Below are 23198 nucleotides of genomic sequence, written 5' to 3' on the forward strand. Positions count from 1 at the left end.
AGGATTCTAACCTGCGACCGCAGCGGTCGCGCGGTTCCAGACTGAAGGGCCTAGAACCGCTCGGCCACACCGGCCGGCCGCCAAGGACAGAAACCTGAAATTTGGAGATGGTGTTCCTCTTATACTGAAGGCGTCGTTCAAGCAGGGATTTTTCGAAACAACGCCCTTAGTGGGGTGAAATGTGTGTGAAAAGGTTTTTTAAAAATATGTCGCTATTAACTTTTTACAGGGCAAAACTTCCTTTTTGAAAATAGTGTTGAAATATTATTTATTAGGTTACATAAAAATTATTTAAGATTTGAAAAATCTTATGGTACTAAGTATTATAAATTTTTATGCTCGGCAAAATATTTACCATATTGGATTTTGTGGAAGTACTATTTTTGTGGTAGATAATGCAACTACGTGATGGAAATGGGGTCTTTTTTACAAAATAGCAGTAAACGCAAGAAACTTAAGCTTTCTTTGTTGTTACCTTTTGTTATTTTATGTATGTGCATAAAAATACATATAAAATACACACACATACAAACAGAAATCATAAACCAGATTTGTTCTGTTACTTAGTTCTGCTAGTGGAAGGGTTCAGACTACGTTTAGGTTTGCTTCGTGTGCTGCAAAATTAACTCCTTACTCCACTTGCTGTAGTCATATGCGCAGTCACATTCCTGTATTGCATCACTTGGAATCCTGTAACTCATTTCCGAGATTTTTGCCTACTAATTACTATTTTTGAACTGGGTGTTGGTCCTATTTTCAGTTGTGAACAGATATTTAAAATTAGCTCATTGCCACAAAATTTCTAATTTAGATGTGACGGGTGTTTAGTATTCACAGTACGTAAAATAATCCCCTTATAAAGTACTTATGTATTTAACGTTGCTGCATCAATGAAGTAATAGAAAATTTCCATCCATCCACGCCTAGGGGGGAGAGCAAATACACAGGAAATCTATGACCCAATGGTAGTAAAACACTCGAATGTTAGATTGATATGGGTTCATACACTGTTTAGAAAACTTCAGCTGCTATGGAGCAACTAAGGGCATATTATAAATCTCAGCATCTGATTCTCAATCATAAATGTACTCTGGTACTTCCTCACTGTCTGACTGATCTTCATCAAAACTCAGTTGTGACTGATGCCTATGGCAGTGGCTGGTGCCTACTACATCCTCCTCATCTGTGTTTCCTCCATACTTGAAATTGGAGCCGATGTCGTCAGACACATCTCCCAAGAGGAGCTGTTCTGTCTCAGAAGTCCTCAGGAGTGATTTTCCCCAGGGAGTTAGAATCTAAATTGTAAACACAAATATTTATATTGCGACATTGCAATTGTAGCAGAAATGTGTAAGAATGAGATACGGAAACAAGAATGTAGAACATTTACTGAGTGTGAGTACTATGATTCTGAAAGTATTTGCTAAAAATCTGAAGTAAATACTGATGTACCATAATAACACAAAATAACTTGTGCAGATATATTTGCTTCAAAAACGATACGTTTGTAGAAAATTCGTATTATGTATGTATCTTTGCCGAGACGAGACAAAAAGAAAAATAATTTTACAGGAATCTGCACCGCACACAGTGCAACCGGAGGCAGATTATCCTATAGAATCGTAATAAAACGATTTAATTTTCTAAATATGAAGACTCATCAGCAAAATCTGGTGACTTTGCAGCAGGAGTCCAAGGTTGTTCTCAGTCACGGCTTTCGCGTTATTGTGGGGATATTTCCACAGAAACTTTCATCCCCTGACACATATTTCTTTATATCCAACTAACCGTGCATTGAAAACTGAGACTACTCTGTGGTTATTTTATCGACCACAAAGTACAACGAATGCTACGATGTGTTGGCAAAACAATGTGACCTCATTCTTGGTGCGTTGTTAGCGACAGATCTTTCCCATACAGTAGTTGAATGCGATAAGGCCGTTTACAGGCATCATATTACGGAGATTTTGAGCCCTCAGCATTTTTGGAAAATTTAAGACCTATGGAGATGAAATAGTGGGTGAATTTTTTCAATAAATCATTATTAAAGAACTACTAAAATATTTTTAAAGTTACATCTATGAAAATTGGCATTTGACTTCTTGAATAGAAATAAAAAAGTAATTGTTTCAGTGCTTTTTGAAATTCAACCGCTAAGGGGATGCAATAAAGGATGAAACTTTTTACGAAAATATTTTGTGTATTAAAATAAAATTTAAGCTTAATTCATGAAAATTAGTATTTTACTTCTTGGCTGGATATAAAGAAATGTGTGTTAGGGGATGAAAGTGTCTATGGAAACATGAACGCAAAAGGCATGACACAAAAATCTTGGATTCCTGCTATCAAAATCACTTTTTGGTCATATATACATTCAGAAAAGACAATGTTTCTATGGCCTGAATTAGTGTGAAAAGTTTAGATGTTGTAAAATATGAACAGCAAAAAAGTTCAATTAAAGAAAAACAAAAAAACGTACAGTCTACGCGAGCGATGCAGAGGACGCCAAGCTAGTATTATTATATGTTTCTCCCGAACACTCTGTATGTAACAGAATGAACTCCTTTTCTAAAATATTCGGTAGCGCTGTAGCAGCCGCCCATCGTCTTCTCCACGATCAATTCGAAATCTGCACACCATTTTTTTAGAACGTTCTGACCGGCTTATCCGCAAATACTGCCTGAAATGCTCCGCTCGCGATTGCTTTGGAAGTGTTTACGCTTAACATCTTGTTTGCATAAACTCTCTCCTTCCAATACACTCCCATCGAAAAACAAAAAAGGGAAGGGGCAGGTGGACGGTATTAAGGCGGGCGAATGCTGAGATAAAACTTGCTACGAAACAATGGGACACCAAAAGCAGGAAGGAAGATAGTTTTATGCCTCCTGTGAGAAATACACACTTCTACAAGCAGTAATTCGACAGTGGCAGGATCGTGACACAACGAGATTGCTGTTTATTGTGCTGAAATATTGCTGGTCGCTTTTACTGGAATCCGACGACGCGAGTATAGTCCACCTCCATATTTGAGTGGTCAGTGAAACTGACTGCCATGCGGTGGACTTGGATTCAATTCTTGTTACTGAGAGATGGGAAGACTGGAAAAGGACCGACTGAGCCTAATGGTGTCAACCGAAGAGCTACGTGAATGAGAAGTAGTGGTACCCGGGCTACTTAACCCTACCACGAGGCTATAGTTGCACTGACGGTGTTCCGAGTGCTGCAGTGGGTGTTGTTTACATCGCAGGACGCTAAAAAAATTAAAAAACATAAAATAAAATAAAGCTCCACTTTCTGCCACTAGGTGAAAGTATGACGATGTAAGAAGTCAGAATATGGTCGCGTGCAGGGAAGGGAGAGGAAGAAACCAAATACATGTTAACGGTGGTTCTGGCCCGTTTCTTAGAATATGGTCACAAGTTATAACATGTCTCAGTCTATCCAACGGTGATTTTTGTTTGGTAAAGCTATAACATGTGTTCAATACGGACTCCCGACTCACCAACATGCTGCATCCGCAATACAGCACGATCGTCAGTTGCTCGCAGAATATCACGTGTAATCACAGCGACATGTCGTTGTATCCTATCCTTCAGATCAGGAAGACTCGAAATACATCCCTAATAGACACGGTCTTTCAGACATCAAAAATGTGTCTGAGCACTATGCGACTTAACTTCTGAGGTCATCAGTCCCCTAGACCTTAGAACTACTTAAACCTAACTAACCTAAGGACATCACACACATCCATGCCCGAGGAAGGATTCGAACCTGCGACTGTAGCGGTCGCGCGGTTCCAGACTGTAGCGCCTAGAACCGCTCGGCGACCGCGGCCGGAATCAAAAGCGCAACTTCCGTTTCTACGTCACATATACAAAAATACAGCCTGCCTGATACTGTGTGTCACATGCACATTCTGAAATTATTAAAGCAGAGATAAACATTTACGTCATAACCAAGTCGTGGCTCTTACAAAAGTGGCGTGTTTGGCCTCTTCGTTTGCTATATTTTCTGAAAGGCGTTGCTGGGGTCAGTAATAAACTTTATGTTATTTCGTTAACAAAGGTACACTATTCGAGTATAGTATATGTTGTATTCATATCCTGTACAGTAATCTATATTCTCATCGACTATAAGGAAATGAAGTATTATATAGTAATACTTATACACTATAAGAAAAGAAAGCGACGCACCACTAAGGTATTAAGCGAATGGTATGGAAATTGATAGATGTGAAGTACATGCACAGAAAAAACAAACGATTACAATTTCAGAAAATTTGGATGGTTTATTAAAGAGAAAGAGCTTCACAAACTGAAGAAGACACCTCTGGCCCTTATGCAAGCAGTTATTCGTCTTGGCACTGATTGCAGAGTTGTTGGATGTCCTCCAGAGGAGTATCATCCCACATCCTGTCTAATTGGCGTGTTAGATCGTCAAAATCCCGGTCTGATTCTCAACTGGAGAGATCCGGCAACCATGCTGGCCGAGATAGGGGTGACAAGCACAAAGACAAGGAGTAGGAACTCTCGCCGTGTGGGCGGGCATTGTCCTTCTGATTTGTACGCCATAGATCAACCAAACTGGTCGTAGAATATCGTAGACGTACCGCTGGGCTGTAAGAGTGCTGCGGATGACAACCAAAGCGGTCCTTGTGTGAAATGAAATAGCACCCCAGACCGTCAGTCATGGTTGTTGAGCCGTATGCCGGGTGACAGTATGGTTGGTACCCCACTGCTGTACAGGGAGCCTCCAGTGACGTCTCCGCTGGTCAAAGGGGCCTGGAATCTCACTGAATGGAATACAACTGTCTTCAGCGAAGGCCCGCTTCGAACTGAGCCCCGATTTTTATTTATTTTTTTTTTTACACGTCAAGTTCCGTAGGACCACATTGAGGAGCAAACCTCCACGGTCATGGGACGTGTCAGTACATGAAATTATAACATAAAGTAATGACAAATAAAAATAAAATATTTACGAACCCGAAAAAAGTCAATCCATAAGTTTAAGTAAACGCAATCAACAATACAACAAGAATCAGCCGAATTTTTCAAGGAACTCCTCGACAGAGTAGAAGGAGTGACCCATGAGGAAACTCTTCAGTTTCGATTTGAAAGCGCGTGGATTACTGCTAAGATTTTTGAATTCGAGTGGCAGCTTACTGAAAATGGATGCAGCAGTATACTGCACACCTTTCTGCACAAGGGTTAAGGAAGTCCGATGCAAATGCAGGTTTGATTTCTGCGTATTGTTAACTGAGTGAAAGCTGCTTATTCTTGGGAATAAGCTAATATTGTTAACAAGAAATGACAGTAAGGAATATATACATTTAGAGGCCAATGTCAAAATACCCAGACTCGTGGAACGGGGTCGACAAGAGGTTCGTGAACTCACACCACTTATTGCCCCAACCGCCCGTTTCTGAGCCAAAAATATCCTTTTAGAATGGGAAGATTTACCCCAAAATATTATACCATACGACGTAACCAAATGAAAATAAGCAAAGTAGACTAATTTTCGCGTCGAACGATCACTCACTTCACGTATCGTTCGAATAGTAAAAATGGCAGCATTAAGTCTTTAGATAAGATCCTGAACATGGGCTTTCCACGACAGCTTACTATCTATCTGAACACCTAGAAATCTGAACTGATCAGTTTCACTAATAATAAGCCCATTCTGTGAAATTAAAACGTCAGGTTTTGTTGAATTGTGTGTTATAAACTGCAAAAACTGAGTCTTACTCTGATTTAGCATTAGTTTATTTTCTACAAGCCATGAACTTAGGTCATTTTATTTTTATTTATTTTATTTATTTACATGCCAAGTTCCGTAGGACCAAATTGAGGAGAAAATCTCCAAGGTCATGGAACGTGTCAGTACATGAACTTACAACATAAAAGTAATAACAGATAAAAATAAATGTTCATGAACCTGAAAGAAAATTAGTCCATAAGTTTAAGCAAACGCTATCAGCATTACAATGAGAATCAGCTTAATTTTTCAAGGAACTCCTCGACAGAGTAGAAGGAGTGACCCATGAGGAAACTCTTCAGTTTCGATTTAAAAGCGCGTGGATTACTGCTAAGATTTTTGAATTCGAGTGGCAGCTTATTGAAAATGGATGCAGCAGTATACTGCACACCTTTTTGCACAAGAGTTAAGGAAGTCCGATCCAAATGGAGGTTTGATTTCTGCCGAGTATTAACCGAGTGAAAGCTGCTTATTGTTGGGAATAAACTAATATTGGTAACATTAAACGACAATAAGGAATATACATATTGGGAGGCCAATGTCAAAATACCCAGACTCGTGAACAGAGGTCGACAAGAGGTTCGTGAACTCACACCACTTATTGCCCGAACCACCCGTTTCTGAGCCAAAAATATCCTTCTAGAATGGGAAGAGTTACCCCAAAACATAATACCATACGACATAACTGAATGAAAATATGCAAAGTAGACTAATTTGTGTGTCGAAGTGTCACTCACTTTCAATACCGTTCGAATAGTGAAAATGACAGTATTAAGTCTTTGAACAAGATCCTGAACATGGGCTTTCCATGACAGCTTCACGATCTATCTGAACACCTAGGAATTTGAACTGTTCAGTTTCACTGATCATATGCCCGTTCTGAGAGATTAAAACGTCGGGTTTTGTTGAATTGTGTGTTAGAAACTGTAAAAACTGAGTCTTACTGTGATTTAATGTTAGTTTATTTTCTACAAGCCTTGAACTGAGGTCATGAACTGCACTACTTGAAACCGAGTCAATGTTGCACACAACATCCTTTACTACCAAGCTAGTGTCATCAGCAAACAGAAATATTTTAGAGTTACCCATTATACTAGAGGGCATATCATTTATATAAATAAGGAACAAGAGTGGCCCCAACACTGATCCCTGGGGCACCCCCCACTTGACAGTACCCCACTCAGATCCCACACAACAGCCGTTATCAACATTGTGAATAATGACCTTTTGCTGCCTGTTGCTAAAGTAAGAGGTGAACCAATTGTGAGTTACTCCCCTTATTCCGTAATGATCCAACTTCTGGAGCAATATTGTGAGATCAACACAGTCAAATGCCTTTGTTAAATCAAAAAATACGCCAAGTGTTCGAAACTTTTTGTTTAGCCCATCCAGTACCTCACAGAGAAAAGAGAATATAGCATTTTCAGTTGTCAAATGACTTCTAAAGCCGAACTGTACATTTGATAGCAAATCGTGTGATATAAAATGATCAATTAACCTTACATACACAGCCTTTTCGATAACTTTTGCAAACACTGATGGCATAGAAATAGGTCTAAAATTATCTACATTATCCCTTTCTCCCTTTTTATAAAGCGGCTTTACTACTGAGTACTTTAATTGCTTAGGAAACTGACCAGTCCTAGAGGAAAAATTACAAATATGGCTAAATACAGGGCTAACATGTGCAGCACAGTACTTTAATATTCTACTAGACACTCCATCATAACCATGAGAGTCCCTAGTCTTCAGTGATTTAATTATTGACTCAATCTCCCTCTCGTCTGTATCACAGAGGAGTATTTCAGACGTCAATCTCGGAAAGGCATTTGCTAAGAAATTTATATGATTTCCTGTAGAAACTAAATTTTTATTTAATTCACCAGCAATGCTCAGAAAATGGTTGTTAAATACTGTACATATATCTGATTTATCAGTAACTGAAATATTATTACTGTGAACTGACTTTATATAATCAACCTTGTGCTGCTGACCATACACTTCCTTCACAACTGACCATATGGCTTTAATTTTATCCTGTGAATTAGTTATTCTATTTGCATAGCACACACTTTTTGTCTTGCTAATAACATTTTTAAGCACCTTACAATACTGTTTGTAATGGGCCACCGTAGCTTGATTGTGACTACCTCTAACATTTTGATATAATTCCCGCTTCATCTACATGATATCCTTATCCCACTAGTCAGCCAACCGGGCTGTCCATTACTGCTAGTACCCCGTTTAGAATGTTCTAATGGAAAGCAACTCTCAAAGAGCATGAGAAATGTGTTATGGAAAGCGTTGTATTTATCATCTATATTATTGGCACTATAAACATCTTGCCACTCTTGTTCCTTGACAAGTTTTGAAAAACTCTCTATTGCTGTTGGATTAACTTTCCTACGTAGTTTGTAATTAAATACGACGTTGGTTTGAGTACAAAAACCTTTTAATGTTAAAATTTGTGCATCATGGTCTGAAAGGCCATTGACCCTTTTACTAACAGAATGCCCATCTATTAATGAAGAATGAATAAAAATATTGTCTATGACTGTGCTACTATTCCCCTGCACCCTAGTTGGAAAAAACACAGTTTGTATCAGATCGTATGAATTTAGGAGAGCTACCAACATCCTTTTTCTTGCACAATCATGTACAAAACTAATATTGAAGTCACCACATATAACTACTTTCTGGTACTTCCTATAAAGTGAATCAAGAACCCTCTCTAGCTTAAGCAAAAATGCTCTGAAGTCGGAGTTAGGGGACCTATAAACAACAGCAATTAGAAGTTTAGTTTCACTAAATTCAACTAATGCTGCATAACTTTCAAATATCTGTTCAGTGCAGTGTCGTGATACGTCTATGTACTCAAATGAAATACTGTTTTTTACGTACAGAGCCACTCCCCCACCCTGCAAGGAACTCCTTGAGAAACAGCCAGCTTATCTGTAGCCTGGTAAAGGAAGCCTCTGAATTATCAAATTATTTAAGTGGTGCTCTAATATACCAATAATTTCAGAGTTAACATCTATTAGCAGTTCACTAACTTTATCTCTAATATCTCTTATATTTTGATGAAATATGCTAATTCCTTCTCTACTTGGAAACATTACATCCTCTGGAGGTGAGCCCTTAGTTCGAGGCACTTCCTTTAAGCAGGTACACCTATCAGCTGACTTCAGTCTAAAAAAGGTGCAGCTCTAACACCAACTACTACAGGAATTTTTCCATGAGTGATACCACTACCACCACCATCACCACCCACTGCACTGTCACCTTTAAGCTTAGCCAACCTCCCCTTCCCATACCTATTGAGGTACAGGCTATGCCTAGTGAAACACCATCTACTGATAGACCCAACTGGCATCACTGAGATGTGATCCATGCCCTCCGCCATCAGTGCCCTCCCCAGCCCCACATTAACGCGCCTAACAGCCGCATTAAGGCGAGGCCGATCATGACGCTGAAACAGTTGCACGAAATGCACATTAGTGCCACCAGTTCGAGTAGCTATCTTAACCAAGTCACCACTGACATCATATTCCCCGTCCCTATCGAGATTGTTCCCTGCTCCACCCACTATCACTACCTGATCTGCTTTCGTAAAATTCTTACATAACTCCCCTATGCTTTCAGTCACCTGAGCCAATCCTGCACTAGGCTTCACAATGCTGGTGACCTGGTACTCACTCCCCAACACTTCCTGCAACTGCTGGCCCACACCTCTACCGTGGGAACTACCTAGCAGCAGAACCTTCTTTCTGCTAGACTTTGCAACTAATTTAGGCCTCCTAATTGCTGAGGACTGCTGCAAGTTACCTACATCTACGGCTACACGAGGCTCCTCTCCACTCAACTCTGACAGTTGGTGGTATCTATTGCATGTATGCAAAGTAAAACTGCCTGAATACCTCCTCTTCCTAGCTACCTTCTTGCCAACTGCCAGTTCCCATTCCCCACCACCCTTCACCCTCCTCACCCTATCTAGTTCCTCCTTTGCGCATTGTAATTGCACCTGAAGGGCACAGATCTTGCGCTCCTGCTCCACTATTAACTTGTTTCTATTACAGATTCTACATTCCCAGTAGAGGATCTCCCTAAAATGACCACTGGCTTCCCCACTGCACTCCCCCCAATGAAAATACTTTGAACAAATCCCACACTGTAATCCACTACTCACAAACCTACGACAGAGCCCACACTTTTCACTCATGGTAAAAATTTTACAGGTACTCAAAAAAAAACTATACGTCTACGTTACCAAAGTTAGTTACACCATTGGAACTATTTAAGAACTAACAATAATGGTCTCGAAATTCTCTGCCTACGAAGAAAGCAGCTACTTGTATTAATACTACTACAACACAGCCGATACCAATACCAGCAAAACTTCACAAAATTATTAGCTAAAACTAAAAAATTAAAACGACCACTGTAACACTAAATGAAAATTGTACTGAAATATTTCACTAGAAAGAATAATAAACGTCAGTTGAAAACTAAAGCACGAAATTTACTAACGACTTCAACACACTGAAAACTAAAAACACAGCGAGCGAACGATTACAGAAGCTTATTAAGTCGTTATTTCGCCACAAACGGCACGCAACACCGCTGAAATCTATTAAATTTAATAACTGTGTTACAGAGCACAAATAAGTTTGTCAGTACTTAGCTTATATCCGCTACAGCTGCAGTGCACGCTGCAAAATGTAAACACACTATTTGAAACCGAGCAAATGTTGCACACAACACCCCTTAATACCTAGCTAGTGTCATCAGCAAACAGAAATATTTTAGAGTTACCCATAATACTATACGGCATATCATTTATATAAATGAGGAACAGGAGTGGCCCCAACACTGATCCCTGGGGCACCCCCCCACTTGACTGTACCCCACTCAGAGCCTACATCACAACCATTCTTAATCATCTGAATAATGACCTTTTGCTGTCTGTTGCTAAAGTAAGAGGTGAAGCAATTGTGAGCTACTCCCCTTATTCCGCAATGGAGCAATATTTTGTGATCAACACAAACGCCTTAGTTAAATCAAAAGATATGCCTAGCGTTCAAAACCTTTCCCTTAACCCATCCAGTAGTTAAACGACTTGTAAAGTCTAACTGTACATTTGATAGCAAATTATGTGATATAAAATGATCAAATACCCTTACATACACAGCCTTTTCAATAACTTTAGCCAATACTGATGGCATAGAAATAGATCTAAAATTGTCTACATTATCCCTCTCTCCCTTTTTATAAAGCGGCTTTATTACTACCTTAATTATGACCTGCGAAGCGGTGGGACACCAACCTGATGTCGCCTTCAGTAGGGCTCGACAACCAGGAGTGATGGTCTGGGGGCCATTTCATATTTTCAGAGTATTGCGAGTACATATGTGCCTACCAACTGGCGTTACGAGTGCAGTGCATGATAAAATGGTGACAAAGTAAGAATACACTTTCTGTGTGTTGAAACATGCGATATCTTTATCTGTTACAACAGTGGAGCTTGCATTCAGGAGGAATCATGGAAGAACAATCATGTAAACGGAGCATTGTGCGTTGACATCCATCCATGATTTGGGGACAATGATTGTCTGTGTAAAAAGAAAAGTATCCATCAACAAAATGTGCCAGTTGCAACTGCAGAGAGGGTGAGGGAATGTTTCGTACGCAGTCCAAAAATTGAACGGTCCGCCCAAGCCACGAACTTGCAATACCGCAGTGAACTGTGTGGAATATTTTGCGACGTCAGCTAAAACAGTACCGTCTGCAGCTCGTGCAGCAATGAAAACCGGAAGAGTATGCTCGGCGCCTTCCAATTTGCATCACAATGCAGGAAGCACTTGAGGACGAAGATTACGCCTCCAAACTTTCAGCGACGAAGCAACCTTCCATTTTTCTGTAAATGTTGACTATCACAATATGAGAGTGTTGGGCATTGAAAATCCTCCTGAAATGGGTGTGCATGAACGACATTCGCCGAAGGTTAACGTTTCCTTTGCAATGTTGCAGTCGAAGCTATATGGACCGTTTTTCTTTTGTTAGAAGACTGTCACGGATACTTCTTACCTTGATATAACGCAGTAGTTATTGTTTCCACAACTAAATACTGATCCCGAGAATTTCGTCTTCCCACAAGACAGAACATAGACATTGGAGCATCAACGTCCATCGCCACCTAAACGACGAACTTCTGCGTCGCTGGATTGGGCGTAGCGGTGAAGATGAAGTGGCTCTATTCCTTCGCCCTCCCCCCCTCCTCCTCCCCCTCCATGGCGGCTGACCTAACGCCTTGCGACTTTCTCCTTTGGGTGGTAAGTTAAGCACGGTGTTTACGACGATGGAACAGCTGAGAGAGCGCATCAGTATCGCTGTGTTGACCCTTGACATGATGTTGCCACAGGGGTTATGGAACGCACTTGACTATCCCTTGGATGTATGTCGTGTGACCAGAAGAGCACTCACAGAACAATTGAAGAATACAAAATCTAGGCTTGGTAAATCATATTTAGTCATCAATCGTATTCGTACACGTAATACTTTAGAAAATATAGAACTTTGAAAACGAATGTATTTACAGTCACCCTGCACATGGTGAAGCTCGTGACTGTTTCACATGAGGTAACTTTGGACTCGTTAAAGATACACTTACTTGTAAACAATTTCCAATTAGATGGATAGAGACCAGGGGCTCAGGAGACCAACTCGTTCTGCAAATTTATCACTGAGATCTGGTTTTCATTTTGTACATCGAACTGTGGCAGTTCTTTACACCAGAAACTGGGTGAAAGAAAATGGATGACATAACTGTTCTGTAGACGAGCTGGGGGACCACCACATCAATGGGAACTCCCCACTTTATTCCTTTAACCGCTTCATCACACTCCTGTCTGCATCTACGTCTACGTGATTACTCTGCTGTTCACAATACAGTGCCTGGCAGAGGGTTCAATGAACCCCCTTCAAGCTGTCTCTCTACCGTTCCACACTCGAACGGCACGCGGGAAAAACGAGCACCTAAATTTTTTCTGTGCGAGCAATGATTTCTCTTATTTTATCGTGATGATCATTTCTCCCTGTGTAGATGGGTTGCAACAGAAAGTTTTCGCAATCGGAGGAGAAAACTGGTGATTGAAATTTCATGAGAAGATCCCGTCGCAACGAAAAACGCCTTAGTTTTAATGATTGCCACTCCAATTCACGTATCATGTCTGCGGCAATATCTCCCCTACTTCACGATAATACAAAACGAGCTGCCCTTCTTTGTACTTTTTCGCTGTCATCCATCAGTCCCAGCTGACGCGGATCCCACACCGCATAACAATATTCCAGAACAGGGCGGACAAGCATGGTGTAAGCAGTGTTAGTAGACCTGTTGCACCTTCTAAGTGTTCTGCCAATGAATCGCAGTCTTTGGTTGGCTCTACGCACAACATTATCTATCTTATTTTTCCAATTTAGGATTTTTTTAACTGTAATCCATAAGTATTTAGTTGAATTTACAGCCCTCAGATTTGTGTGACTTATCGCGTAATCGAAATTTAGCGAATTTCTTTTACTACTCATCTGAATAACTTTACACATTTCTTTATTCAGAGTCAATTGCCACTTTTCGCACCATACAGATATCTTAGCCGGCCGCGGTGGGCGAGCGTTTCTAGGCGCTACAGTCTGGAACCGCGCGACCGCTACGCTCGCAAGTTTGAATCCTCCCTCGGGCATGGATGTGTGTGATGTCCTTAGGTTGATTAGGTTCTAAGTTCTAGGGGACTGATGACCTCAGAAGTTAAGTCGCATAGTGCTCAGAGCCATTTGAACCATTTGAACAGGTATCTTATCTAAATAAGCTTGCAATTCGTTTTGGTCATCTCATGACCTTACAGGATGGTAAATGACACTTTCATTTGCAAACAATCTAAGACGGCTACTGAGATTGTCTCCTACGTCGTTAATATAGATCAGGGACAATAGAGGGCCTATAACACTTCCCTGGGGAACGCCGGATAATATTTCTGTTTTACTCGATAACTTTCCGTCTACTGCTACGAACTGTGACCTTTCTGACAGGAAATCACGAATCCAGTCGCACAACTGAGGCGATATTCCATAGGCACGCATTTTGATTAGAAGACGCTTGTGAAGAACTGTGTCGAAAGCCTTCTGGAAATCTACAAATATGGAATCAATTTGACATCCCCTGTCGATAGCACTTATTACTTCATGAGTATAAAGAGCTAGTTGTATTTCGTAAGAACTATATTTCTTGAATCCGTGCTGACTATGTGTCAATAAATCGTTTTCTTCGAGGTACTTCATAACGTTCGAATACAGTATATGTTCCAAAACCCTACTGCAAATCGACGTTAGTGATATGGGCCTGTAATTCAACGGATTATTCCTACTTCCCTTTTTGGGTATTGGTCTGACTTAAGCAATTTACCAGTCTTTAGGTATGGATCTTTCTGTGAGCGAGCGGTTATATATAATTGCTATATATGGAACTATTTTATCAGCATATTCTGAAAGGAACCTGACTGGTATACAATCTGGACCAGAAGCCTTGCTTTTATTAAGTGATTTAAGCTACTTTACGACACCGAGGATATCTATTTCTATCTTTCTCATCCTGGCAGTTGTTCTTGATTGGAATTCAGTAATATTTACTTCGTTTTGTTTGGTGAAGGAGTTTCGGCAAATCTTGTTTGATAACTCTGCTTTAGTGGCACTGTCATCAGTGACTTCACCGTTGTTATCGCGCAGTGAAGTTATTGACTGCGTCTTGCCACTAATGTGCTTTATGTATGGCCAGAATCTCTTTGGCCCTTTGTGCCTGATTTCTAGACAGAGTTTCGTTGTGGAAATTATTGAAAGCATCTCGCATTGAAGTACGCGCTATATTTCTAACTTCTGTAAAACTCTGCCAGTCTTGGGGATTTTGCGTTCTTTTAAATTTGGCATGGTTTTTCTCTGCTTCTGCAACAGCGATCTGACCCCTTTTTGTGTACCATGGGGGATTAGTACCATCACTTATTAATTTATGTGGGTTATATCTCTCTATTGCTATCGATTCTATCTCTTTGAAGTCATTCCACAAATTTCTACGCTTTCATGATCAGATCGGAAGGAGTGCAGACTGTCTCTTAAAACAGTGTCCCTGTGACATAGCGCATTACCTTGAAAAATACCACTGCCATAGGGAAACATGATCCCCATGAAGGAGTTTACGTGGTCTGCAACCAGTGTACGATACTCCTTGGCCATCATGGTGCCTTGTACTAACTCAACTTGACCCATGGATGGCCACGTGAATGTTCCCTAGAGAATAATGGAGCCGCGGTGAGCTTGTCTCTGTCCCGCAGTACAACTGTCAAGGAACTGTTGCCCTGGAAGACGACGGATTCGCGCCCCCCCATCGACATAATGAAGAAGGCATCGGGATTCGCCAGACCGTGCAACGCTGTGCTACTGTGTCAACGTCCAGTGCCGATAGTCACGTGCCCATTTCAGTCGTAGTTACCGATGTCGTGGTGTTAACATTGATACATGCATGGATCGTCGGCTGCGGAGGCACAATGTTCGGTGCACTGTGTGTTCAGACACGCTTGTACTTTGCCCAGCCTTAAACTCTGATGATAGTTACGCCACAGTTCGCCGCCTGTTCTATTTTACCAGTGTCCCCAGCCGACGACGTACACTATATGTAATGAGAGGGGGGGGGGGGGGGGGGCACACAATCGCACCACGTCTCGATGTGGTTCCACCGTCGTTTCGCTACTTGTTGAAGACACTCACTACAGCACTCCTCCTAACAAGTCGTGCAGTTTCCGAAATGTTCATGCTGAGTCTCTCGGACATCACACACTGCCCTCGATCGAACTCAGATAGATCAAGCGCCCTTCCCATTTACAAAAAATAAATGGTTCAAATGGCTCTAAGCACCATGGTAATTAACAAAAAAATGGTTCTGAGCACTATGGGACTTAATATCGGAGGTCATTAGACCCCTAGAAATTAGAACCCAACTAACCTAAGGACATCACACACATCCATGCCCGAGGCAGGATTCGAACCTGCGACCGTAGTAGTCGCGCGGTTCCAGACTGAAGCACCCAGAACCGCTCGGCCACCTCGGCGGCCATGGGACTTAACATCTGAGGTTATCAGTCCCCTAGACAGAACTACTTAAACCTGAAACTTTCTGACAGATTAAAACTGTGTACCGGACCGAGACTCGAAATCGGGACCTTTGCCTTTCGCGGACAAGTGCTCTACCAACTGAGCTACCCAAGCACGACTCACGCCCCGTCCTCACAGCTTTACTTCTCCCAGTACCTCGTCTCCTACCTTCCAAACTTTACAGAAGCTCTCCTGCGAACATTGCAGAACTAAGACTTCTGGAAGAAAGGATATTGCGGAGACATGGCTTAGCCACAGCCTGGGGGATGTTTCCAGAATGAGATTTTCCCTCTGCGGTGGAGTGTGCGCTGATATGAAAATTCTGGCAGATCAAAACTGTGTGCCGAACCGAGACTCGAACTCGGGACTTTTGCCTTTAGCGAGCAAGTGCTCTATCAACTGAGCTACCCAAGCACGACTCACGCTTCTGTAAAGTTTGGAAGGTGAGGTACTGGCAGAAGTAAAGCTGTGAGGACGGGGCACACTCCACTGCAGAGTGAAAATCTCATTCTGGATACTTAAACGTAACTAACCTAAGGACATCACACACATCCATGCCCTAGGCACGATTCGAACCTGCGACCGTAGCAACAGCTCGGTTCCAGACTGAAGCGCCTAGAACCGCTAGGCCACTGTGGCCGGCTTCCCATTTACACACGGACAACATGCTCATTGATATTAGGTACACTATGCGTGTGTCTGACTAGCAGTGATTCCTTGCCAGGTGACTCTGCTATCGCCTGGACGAGTTTATATCCACAGTGTTCATAATGGTTTGGCTGATCAGTGTGTACTGTAGCAGTTCTTTGAATGTTTGGTCCAAGTTGCATCGAACATTGGTACTCGGAAATGACACATGATGCGGAAGTTGCTTGCGTCCTTAAGTTTTGCATAGATGTAGATGTCTGGAAACGAGTACGTTGGATCACTGAAGGAGTTGCGGCTGTGACCGTGCTTGTTGCAGAGGAGATCCTGAAGAGCAGCGGCGCGATGTGGTTCAGCCCGGATGGCCGCTACCTGCTGTACGCCACGTTCAACGACACGCGAGTGGGAGAGCTGCGCTACCCCTGGTACGGCACCGCCCAGAAGGACCGACCCCAGTACCCACAGCTGCGCACTCTGCGGTACCCCAAGGTAAGACGTCCGACCCAGCGCTGTACATCAGATCTCGTGAAAGATCCGTAATAGCTCGTCGCGCTACTGCCAGATTTCAGCTGCGAGGTGCTAGCGGCTGCAAGCAAAAACAATAGCCGTCTACAGAGCTGTGACAACTTTCTGGCGTGCCACAGAAACATTTAGAAATTCGTGTTACGATGTCAGTTCCGGTAGGCCCGCGAAGCTGATTCACCCAGCCCACTGTAACTGTCATAAATTTCTTAAAAGACATCATAGTCGCCGTTGACTGTATAAAATATTTATTGTTACTATTGCAATTTCGACCTTATGGCCATTTTCAAGTAACACTTCAAAGTCATCTAAACACAAAAATACAAAAGTGAAGCACAGGGTGTATATACATAATTAAGCAAACATTTCATTAAGAAAGTAGCTCAATTATAAAAATTGGAGATAAATCTACATTACTTACATTCTGTCAGAATATAAAACTATCTGACATGAGTACATGTCGTCGTCAAAATGCAGCCTTTTGACTGTGAGAGTCCCACAAGATCCGCTGAGTACGACACTTATTACATCGTAATATGTTGTCAAGTATATACTGAACTGTCGATGTTACCATCGTTCTAATAATCTATCACACATACAAGTTCAGGTACACTTACAACATGTGAAGCTAAATCAGTTGGCGCGAAAATACATTTACTAAAGATATTGCCTGTGCAGATAGCAATGATACTGCACACCAAGGATACAACTTATAAGCTTTATATCGTAAAGTCTTTTAATCTGTCGACATGATACAGCTTACTAAATAGTGCTTGTCAGAAGCCTGAATAACCACCTTTTGCAACGCGGTTCGCTGCGAGACGTCCAGCAACAGGTTCAGTGAGGTTCTGCAAGGTTCCTACAGGGACGCGGAGCCATGTCGACTCCAGTGCCGTTGCCAACTGCTGACGATCCATGGCGGGAAAAAGAATGGGGAGTACGTAAACTCATCCTGATGCACTTAGAATCACTTACTTACACATTGAGCTGTGTGACGGTTGCGTTGTCCTGCTGGTAGATGTCATTATGCCAAGGAAAAAGTAACTGCTGGCAGAACTAGAGATGGTCCACAAAAATACACTACTGCCCATTAAAATTGCTACACCAAGAAGATGACGTGCTGCAGAAGCGAAATTTAACCGACAGGAAGAAGATAGTGTGATATGCAAATGATTAGCTTTTCAGAGCATTCACACAAGGTGGTGACACATACAACGTGCTAACATGAGGAAAGCTTCCAACCAATTTCACATACACAAACAGCAGTTGACCGGCGCTGCCTGGTGAAACGTTGTTGTGATGCCTCGTGTAAGGAGAACAAATGCGTACTATCACGTTTCCGACTTTGATAAAGGTCGGATTGTAGCCTATCGCTATTGCGGTTTATCGTTTCGCGACATTTCTGCTCGCGTTGGGTTCAGGAGAGTAATACGGAACGCCGTGCTGGATCCCAACGGCCTCGTATCACTATCAGTCGAGATGACCGGGATCTTATCCGCATGGCTGTAAAGAATCGTGAAGCCACGACTCGATCCCTGAGTCAACAGATGGGGACGTTTGCAAGACAACAACCATCTGCACGAACAGTTCGACGACGTTTGCAGCAGCATGGACTATCAGCTCGAAGACCATGGCTGCGGTTACCCTTGACGTTGCATCACCGACAGGAGCCCCTGCGATACTGTACTCAACGACGAACCTGGGTGCACGAATGGCAAAACGTCATTTTTCGGATGAATTCAGGTTCTGTCTACATCATTATGGTGGTCGCATCCGTGTTTGGCGACATCGCGGTGAACGCACATAGGAAGGGTGTATTCGTCATCACCATACTGGCGTATCACCGGGCGTGATGGTATGGGGTGCCATTGGTTACACGTCTCGGTCACCTCTTGTTCGCATTGACGGCACTTTGAAAAATGGGCGTTACATTTCAGATGTGTTACGACCCGTGGCTCTACCCTTCATTCGATCCCTGCGAAACCCTACATTTCAGCGGGATAATGCACTACCGCATGTTGCAGGTCCTGTACGGGCCTTTCTGGATACAGAAAATGTTCGACCGCTGCCCTGGTCAGCACATTCTCCAGATCTCTCACCAATTGTAAACATCTGGTCAATGGTGGACGAGTAACTGGCTCGTCACAATACGACAGTCACTACTCTTGATGAACGGTGGTATCGTATTGAAGCAACATGGGCAGCTGTACCTGTACACGCCATCCAAGCTCTGTTTGACTCAATACCCAGGTGTATCAAGGCCGTTATTACGGCCAGAGGTGGTTGTTCTGGGTACTGATTTATCAGGATCTATGCACCCAAATGGTATGAATATGTAATCACATGTCAGTTCTAGTATAATATATTTGTCCAATGAATATCCGTTTATCATCTGCATTTCTTCTTGGTGTAACAGTTTTAATGTCCAGTAGTGTAATTAATTAAAAATGGCTTGTCGTTGAAGTATCACTCTCTAATGGACCAATTAAACGTAATAACTATAAGTTGCCGGAACAGCTAGTCACCTCAGTAAACTTACTCCCACTTCTACTTTCGTCCCATTAAGTGCCACACCGATGACATATTTACTTACAATAACGCAGCAAACAACGCCAAGAAAGGTGCTTCAAAAGTCCTGTTGTGGTGAAAGGGCTCACATTTCGGTCGTTTTGCGTAGGGATACTGAGTTTTCTGACATTCCAGCGCCAAAGGTACAGCACATAGGCACTTCACCTGCTCTTGGCGCTATGTGTTCATGTCTTGCCAATCGTGTGGGGTGCTTGCCGTTGTCCTGGGCTACTTAAGTGTCAGAGGTGGTTTCGTCAGGTCTCCCCCACTAGGCCTCGCATCTGGAGTCAGGAGGTGGGAGATCTGCTCAACGGAAATTTTGAAAGGCGAACCTATAGATCCGTCAGCGTGCCGTTAAAAGATTTGTAAGTAATCGTCCTCGGTCTGCCTCCTTCGGTGCAACCACGTCTACATGTGAACACTTTCTCCAACAGGTGGGCCCGTCGAGTCATTACTTTCACGCGCCTGGGTTTGCATCTCTCTCTCTCTCTCTCTCTCTCTCTCTCTCTCTCTCTCTGTGTGTGTGTGTGTGTGTGTGTGTGTGTGTGTGTGTGTGTGTGTGTGTAGAAAAAGAGCATTGTTAATCGTTTTCTACATCCACACTTGCATCTACGTGCGGCAGAGCACGTTGCACCACTACCAGTCTTTTACTGTCCTGTTTCACTCGCAAATGGAGCGAGGCAAAATCGATTGTATACATGCCTCCGAATGAGTTTTCATTTCTCTTATCTTATCTTTGTGGTCTTTTTACGAAATGTTCGTTGGCGGTGGAAGAATCGTTCTGCACTCAGCTTCAAATTCCGGTTACCTAAATTATCTCAGTAGCGCTCCCTGAAAAGGGTGTCGTCTACCCTCCAGGTATTCTCATTTGAATTCATGAAGTTATCTGTAATTTGTCGATATGGATATAAGCTGAAGTAAGGAGTTAAAATTTGTGGCAACTCCTGGACTTGAATCTATCCGCTTACTTCGTAGATATGCTAATCACTACACCATCCTGGTGTTGTGGTTCACACACCTGTATGGTCTACCCTAGTCCAGCGCCCTCCATAATACAAGTCTCAGTTCACACCTTCAGCCAACTATCTCCTTCCTAAATCCACAGCTGGTAGTAAGAAATGAGTGAAACTACCACACATTTATGGGCAAACAGTAATAGGACTTAGGGGAGAGTTTCAAATCCTACTTGGCTACTCCTGTTTGTCATTTGGCTTCCTAAATCACTTCAGATAAATGCCATAAGGGTTTCATTAATAAGGACTCAACAGCTTTTCACCACTGTCCTTATCAAACTGACAAGCCAACACCGTGTGTGATGCTGCAATGACCCCTTTACGGATGGGACGCTAACATTTCACGAAAAATAAAAAAAACATTAACTGTATATTGATGTCGCATATTAATGCATGCATGTCCAAAGGAACTTTGCATCGTCATCAGAATAACACAGGCAGTGCAATATTGTATTTCCCTCCCGTAAACGGGTAAGCCTCTTTCAAGTACAACGCCTGACTTGTACGTGAATATACGTAATGGATGAATGAGTCCAGGTCTAGACGCGTGGTTGACGACACATGGAGGTTTCAGTCTGGCCGTGAGTCGTGCACGGATAGCCAAATGGTCGCCGGCACGGTAGCTCAGCGTGTTCGGTCAGAGGGTTGGCTCCCCTCTGTAATGAAAAAAACTGAGTCAATGGATCAACGATGAACTTGAACAACTGTCATAGGACGTCCGCCCCGAACAGATACAACTATCATTTACGGACAAAATGAGGTGAACAGAAAAAAAAATGTAAGGCCACCACTCGCAATAAACGGCAAATCCGGGTTCGAGTCCCGGTCGGGCACAAATTTTCATTGTCGTCATTTCATTCTGCAGCCGATGGTTGTCCCTATTCGCAATTGCGAATACATTTAATGTAACTTGGTTAAGTTCCCACATTTTTCGAAAACCTATTTCTTCCGCGTAGCTATTAGACGATAGATGATACAGACCGCGCACGAAACCAACATCTGTATCAGTTGATTAATGGTGGCAACCAGACTAAGTCTGAAATACTGTTTAGTTCATATTTATCTCAATTGTAATATTTTTAGTAAAGGTTCCCTTATTACTATGCTGAAGGCTTGTGCATCGTTAGGTTGCAGCAAAAGATATGTGACAGCATGTAATATTTCGTTCAACGGTTGAAGTTGTTTCAAGAACATAAAAAATCAATCATTTTACCTTGAAACCCACTACACAGTAGCATCAACACAGTACACAAACAAATCCACCTCACAATGGAAAATTAAGAAAGAAAGAAAATAAATTCCCTGTATCTTGCAATTATAAGGAACAACAATCAACATCTATTTTCCATCTACGGAAAACCCACATCCACAAGCACTGTTATCCATAGCTCATCCAGCCAACCGACAGCTCTTAAATATACCAGCTTCACACAGGTACTGCGCAGGATAAACAGGACACCTCTTAAAGCAGAGAACTACACACAGGAACTAAAAATAATCAAACAAATTGCTGTTGAAAATGAAAACAAAACGGTCATCATAAACAAGCTCAACAACAAGGTAAAAATGAAAGATAATGATAGTGGTCACCCATTCAAGGGCACAACCTTAGAGTCTTTAAATACATGGGCAGAACACACAGACAAGGCAGCAGACCACACCGCATCGGGAGAAAGAAACCGATGGCACACACTGACATACAATAATAAATCAGCACCTGGAAATATATTGAGCAATCAAATGACCCAACAACAAAGTTTAGAACAAACAAAACAGTTCAGACAAAAGAACCCCAGGAATATGCTAACTTACATGTAACTCTTGTCAAGCCCAGTGCATACGATAAACAAGCAGATACTTACAAACATGGTACACAGAGCACATGAGAGCTCTGAAGAGTGACAGCATAGATTCCATTTTCGCAGAACACCTAATGAATAAAAATCACAGTCCCACTAATATCTAAAGTGATCTACACATCCTGAAACACTAACAATAGAATAAAATAGTTACATACAAAAGATTATAGTTGCAGGGGAAAACGTAATAAATGAAAACACAACACTTCGCAATAACGCACTCTTTACAGCTGTAAGAGAACTAACACAAGACAGGAAACAGGAGAACTACAACTACTACTACCACTACTACTACTACTAAACACACGTATGTAAAATCACTCCCCCATCGCATACAGTGACATATAAATAAGGAGCAAAAGTAGCCAGAACTCCCGCTACAATTTTCTAAACCTCGCAATATGCGATAAATTCTCACGACAACCGCCAACGGGTAATGTTCTGAATTACTACCAGAGTGCAAAAGTTACGTTTTTCTGTGTTTAAAAGCAAATGTAAGCCGACTAACGAACGTGAGTACATGACAAATTACATAGCAACGCACATAAAACCTGTATCCACAACACTACCACAATTCCCAATAGTGTAACGCTGACGTATGTAAGTTCTCTTTTTCATATTTGTTAATAATAGCCACTCATACAGC

General features: G+C 42.1%; 1 protein-coding gene across 1 annotated transcript in view; it reads left to right on the plus strand.

The window, feature by feature from the left end:
• The window catches only part of LOC126416993 (inactive dipeptidyl peptidase 10-like), a 1159463-nt gene that overhangs the window by 982915 nt on the left and 153350 nt on the right, over positions 1–23198 (plus strand). The window contains exon 7 of the mRNA XM_050084879.1: positions 16910–17079. Coding sequence (XP_049940836.1) covers positions 16910–17079 — 170 coding nt within the window. The remainder of the gene's footprint in view (positions 1–16909; positions 17080–23198) is intronic.

This window comes from Schistocerca serialis, chromosome 8 (genome assembly GCF_023864345.2).
Source record: "Schistocerca serialis cubense isolate TAMUIC-IGC-003099 chromosome 8, iqSchSeri2.2, whole genome shotgun sequence".
In the NCBI taxonomy this organism is placed as follows: Eukaryota; Metazoa; Arthropoda; class Insecta; order Orthoptera; family Acrididae; genus Schistocerca; species Schistocerca serialis.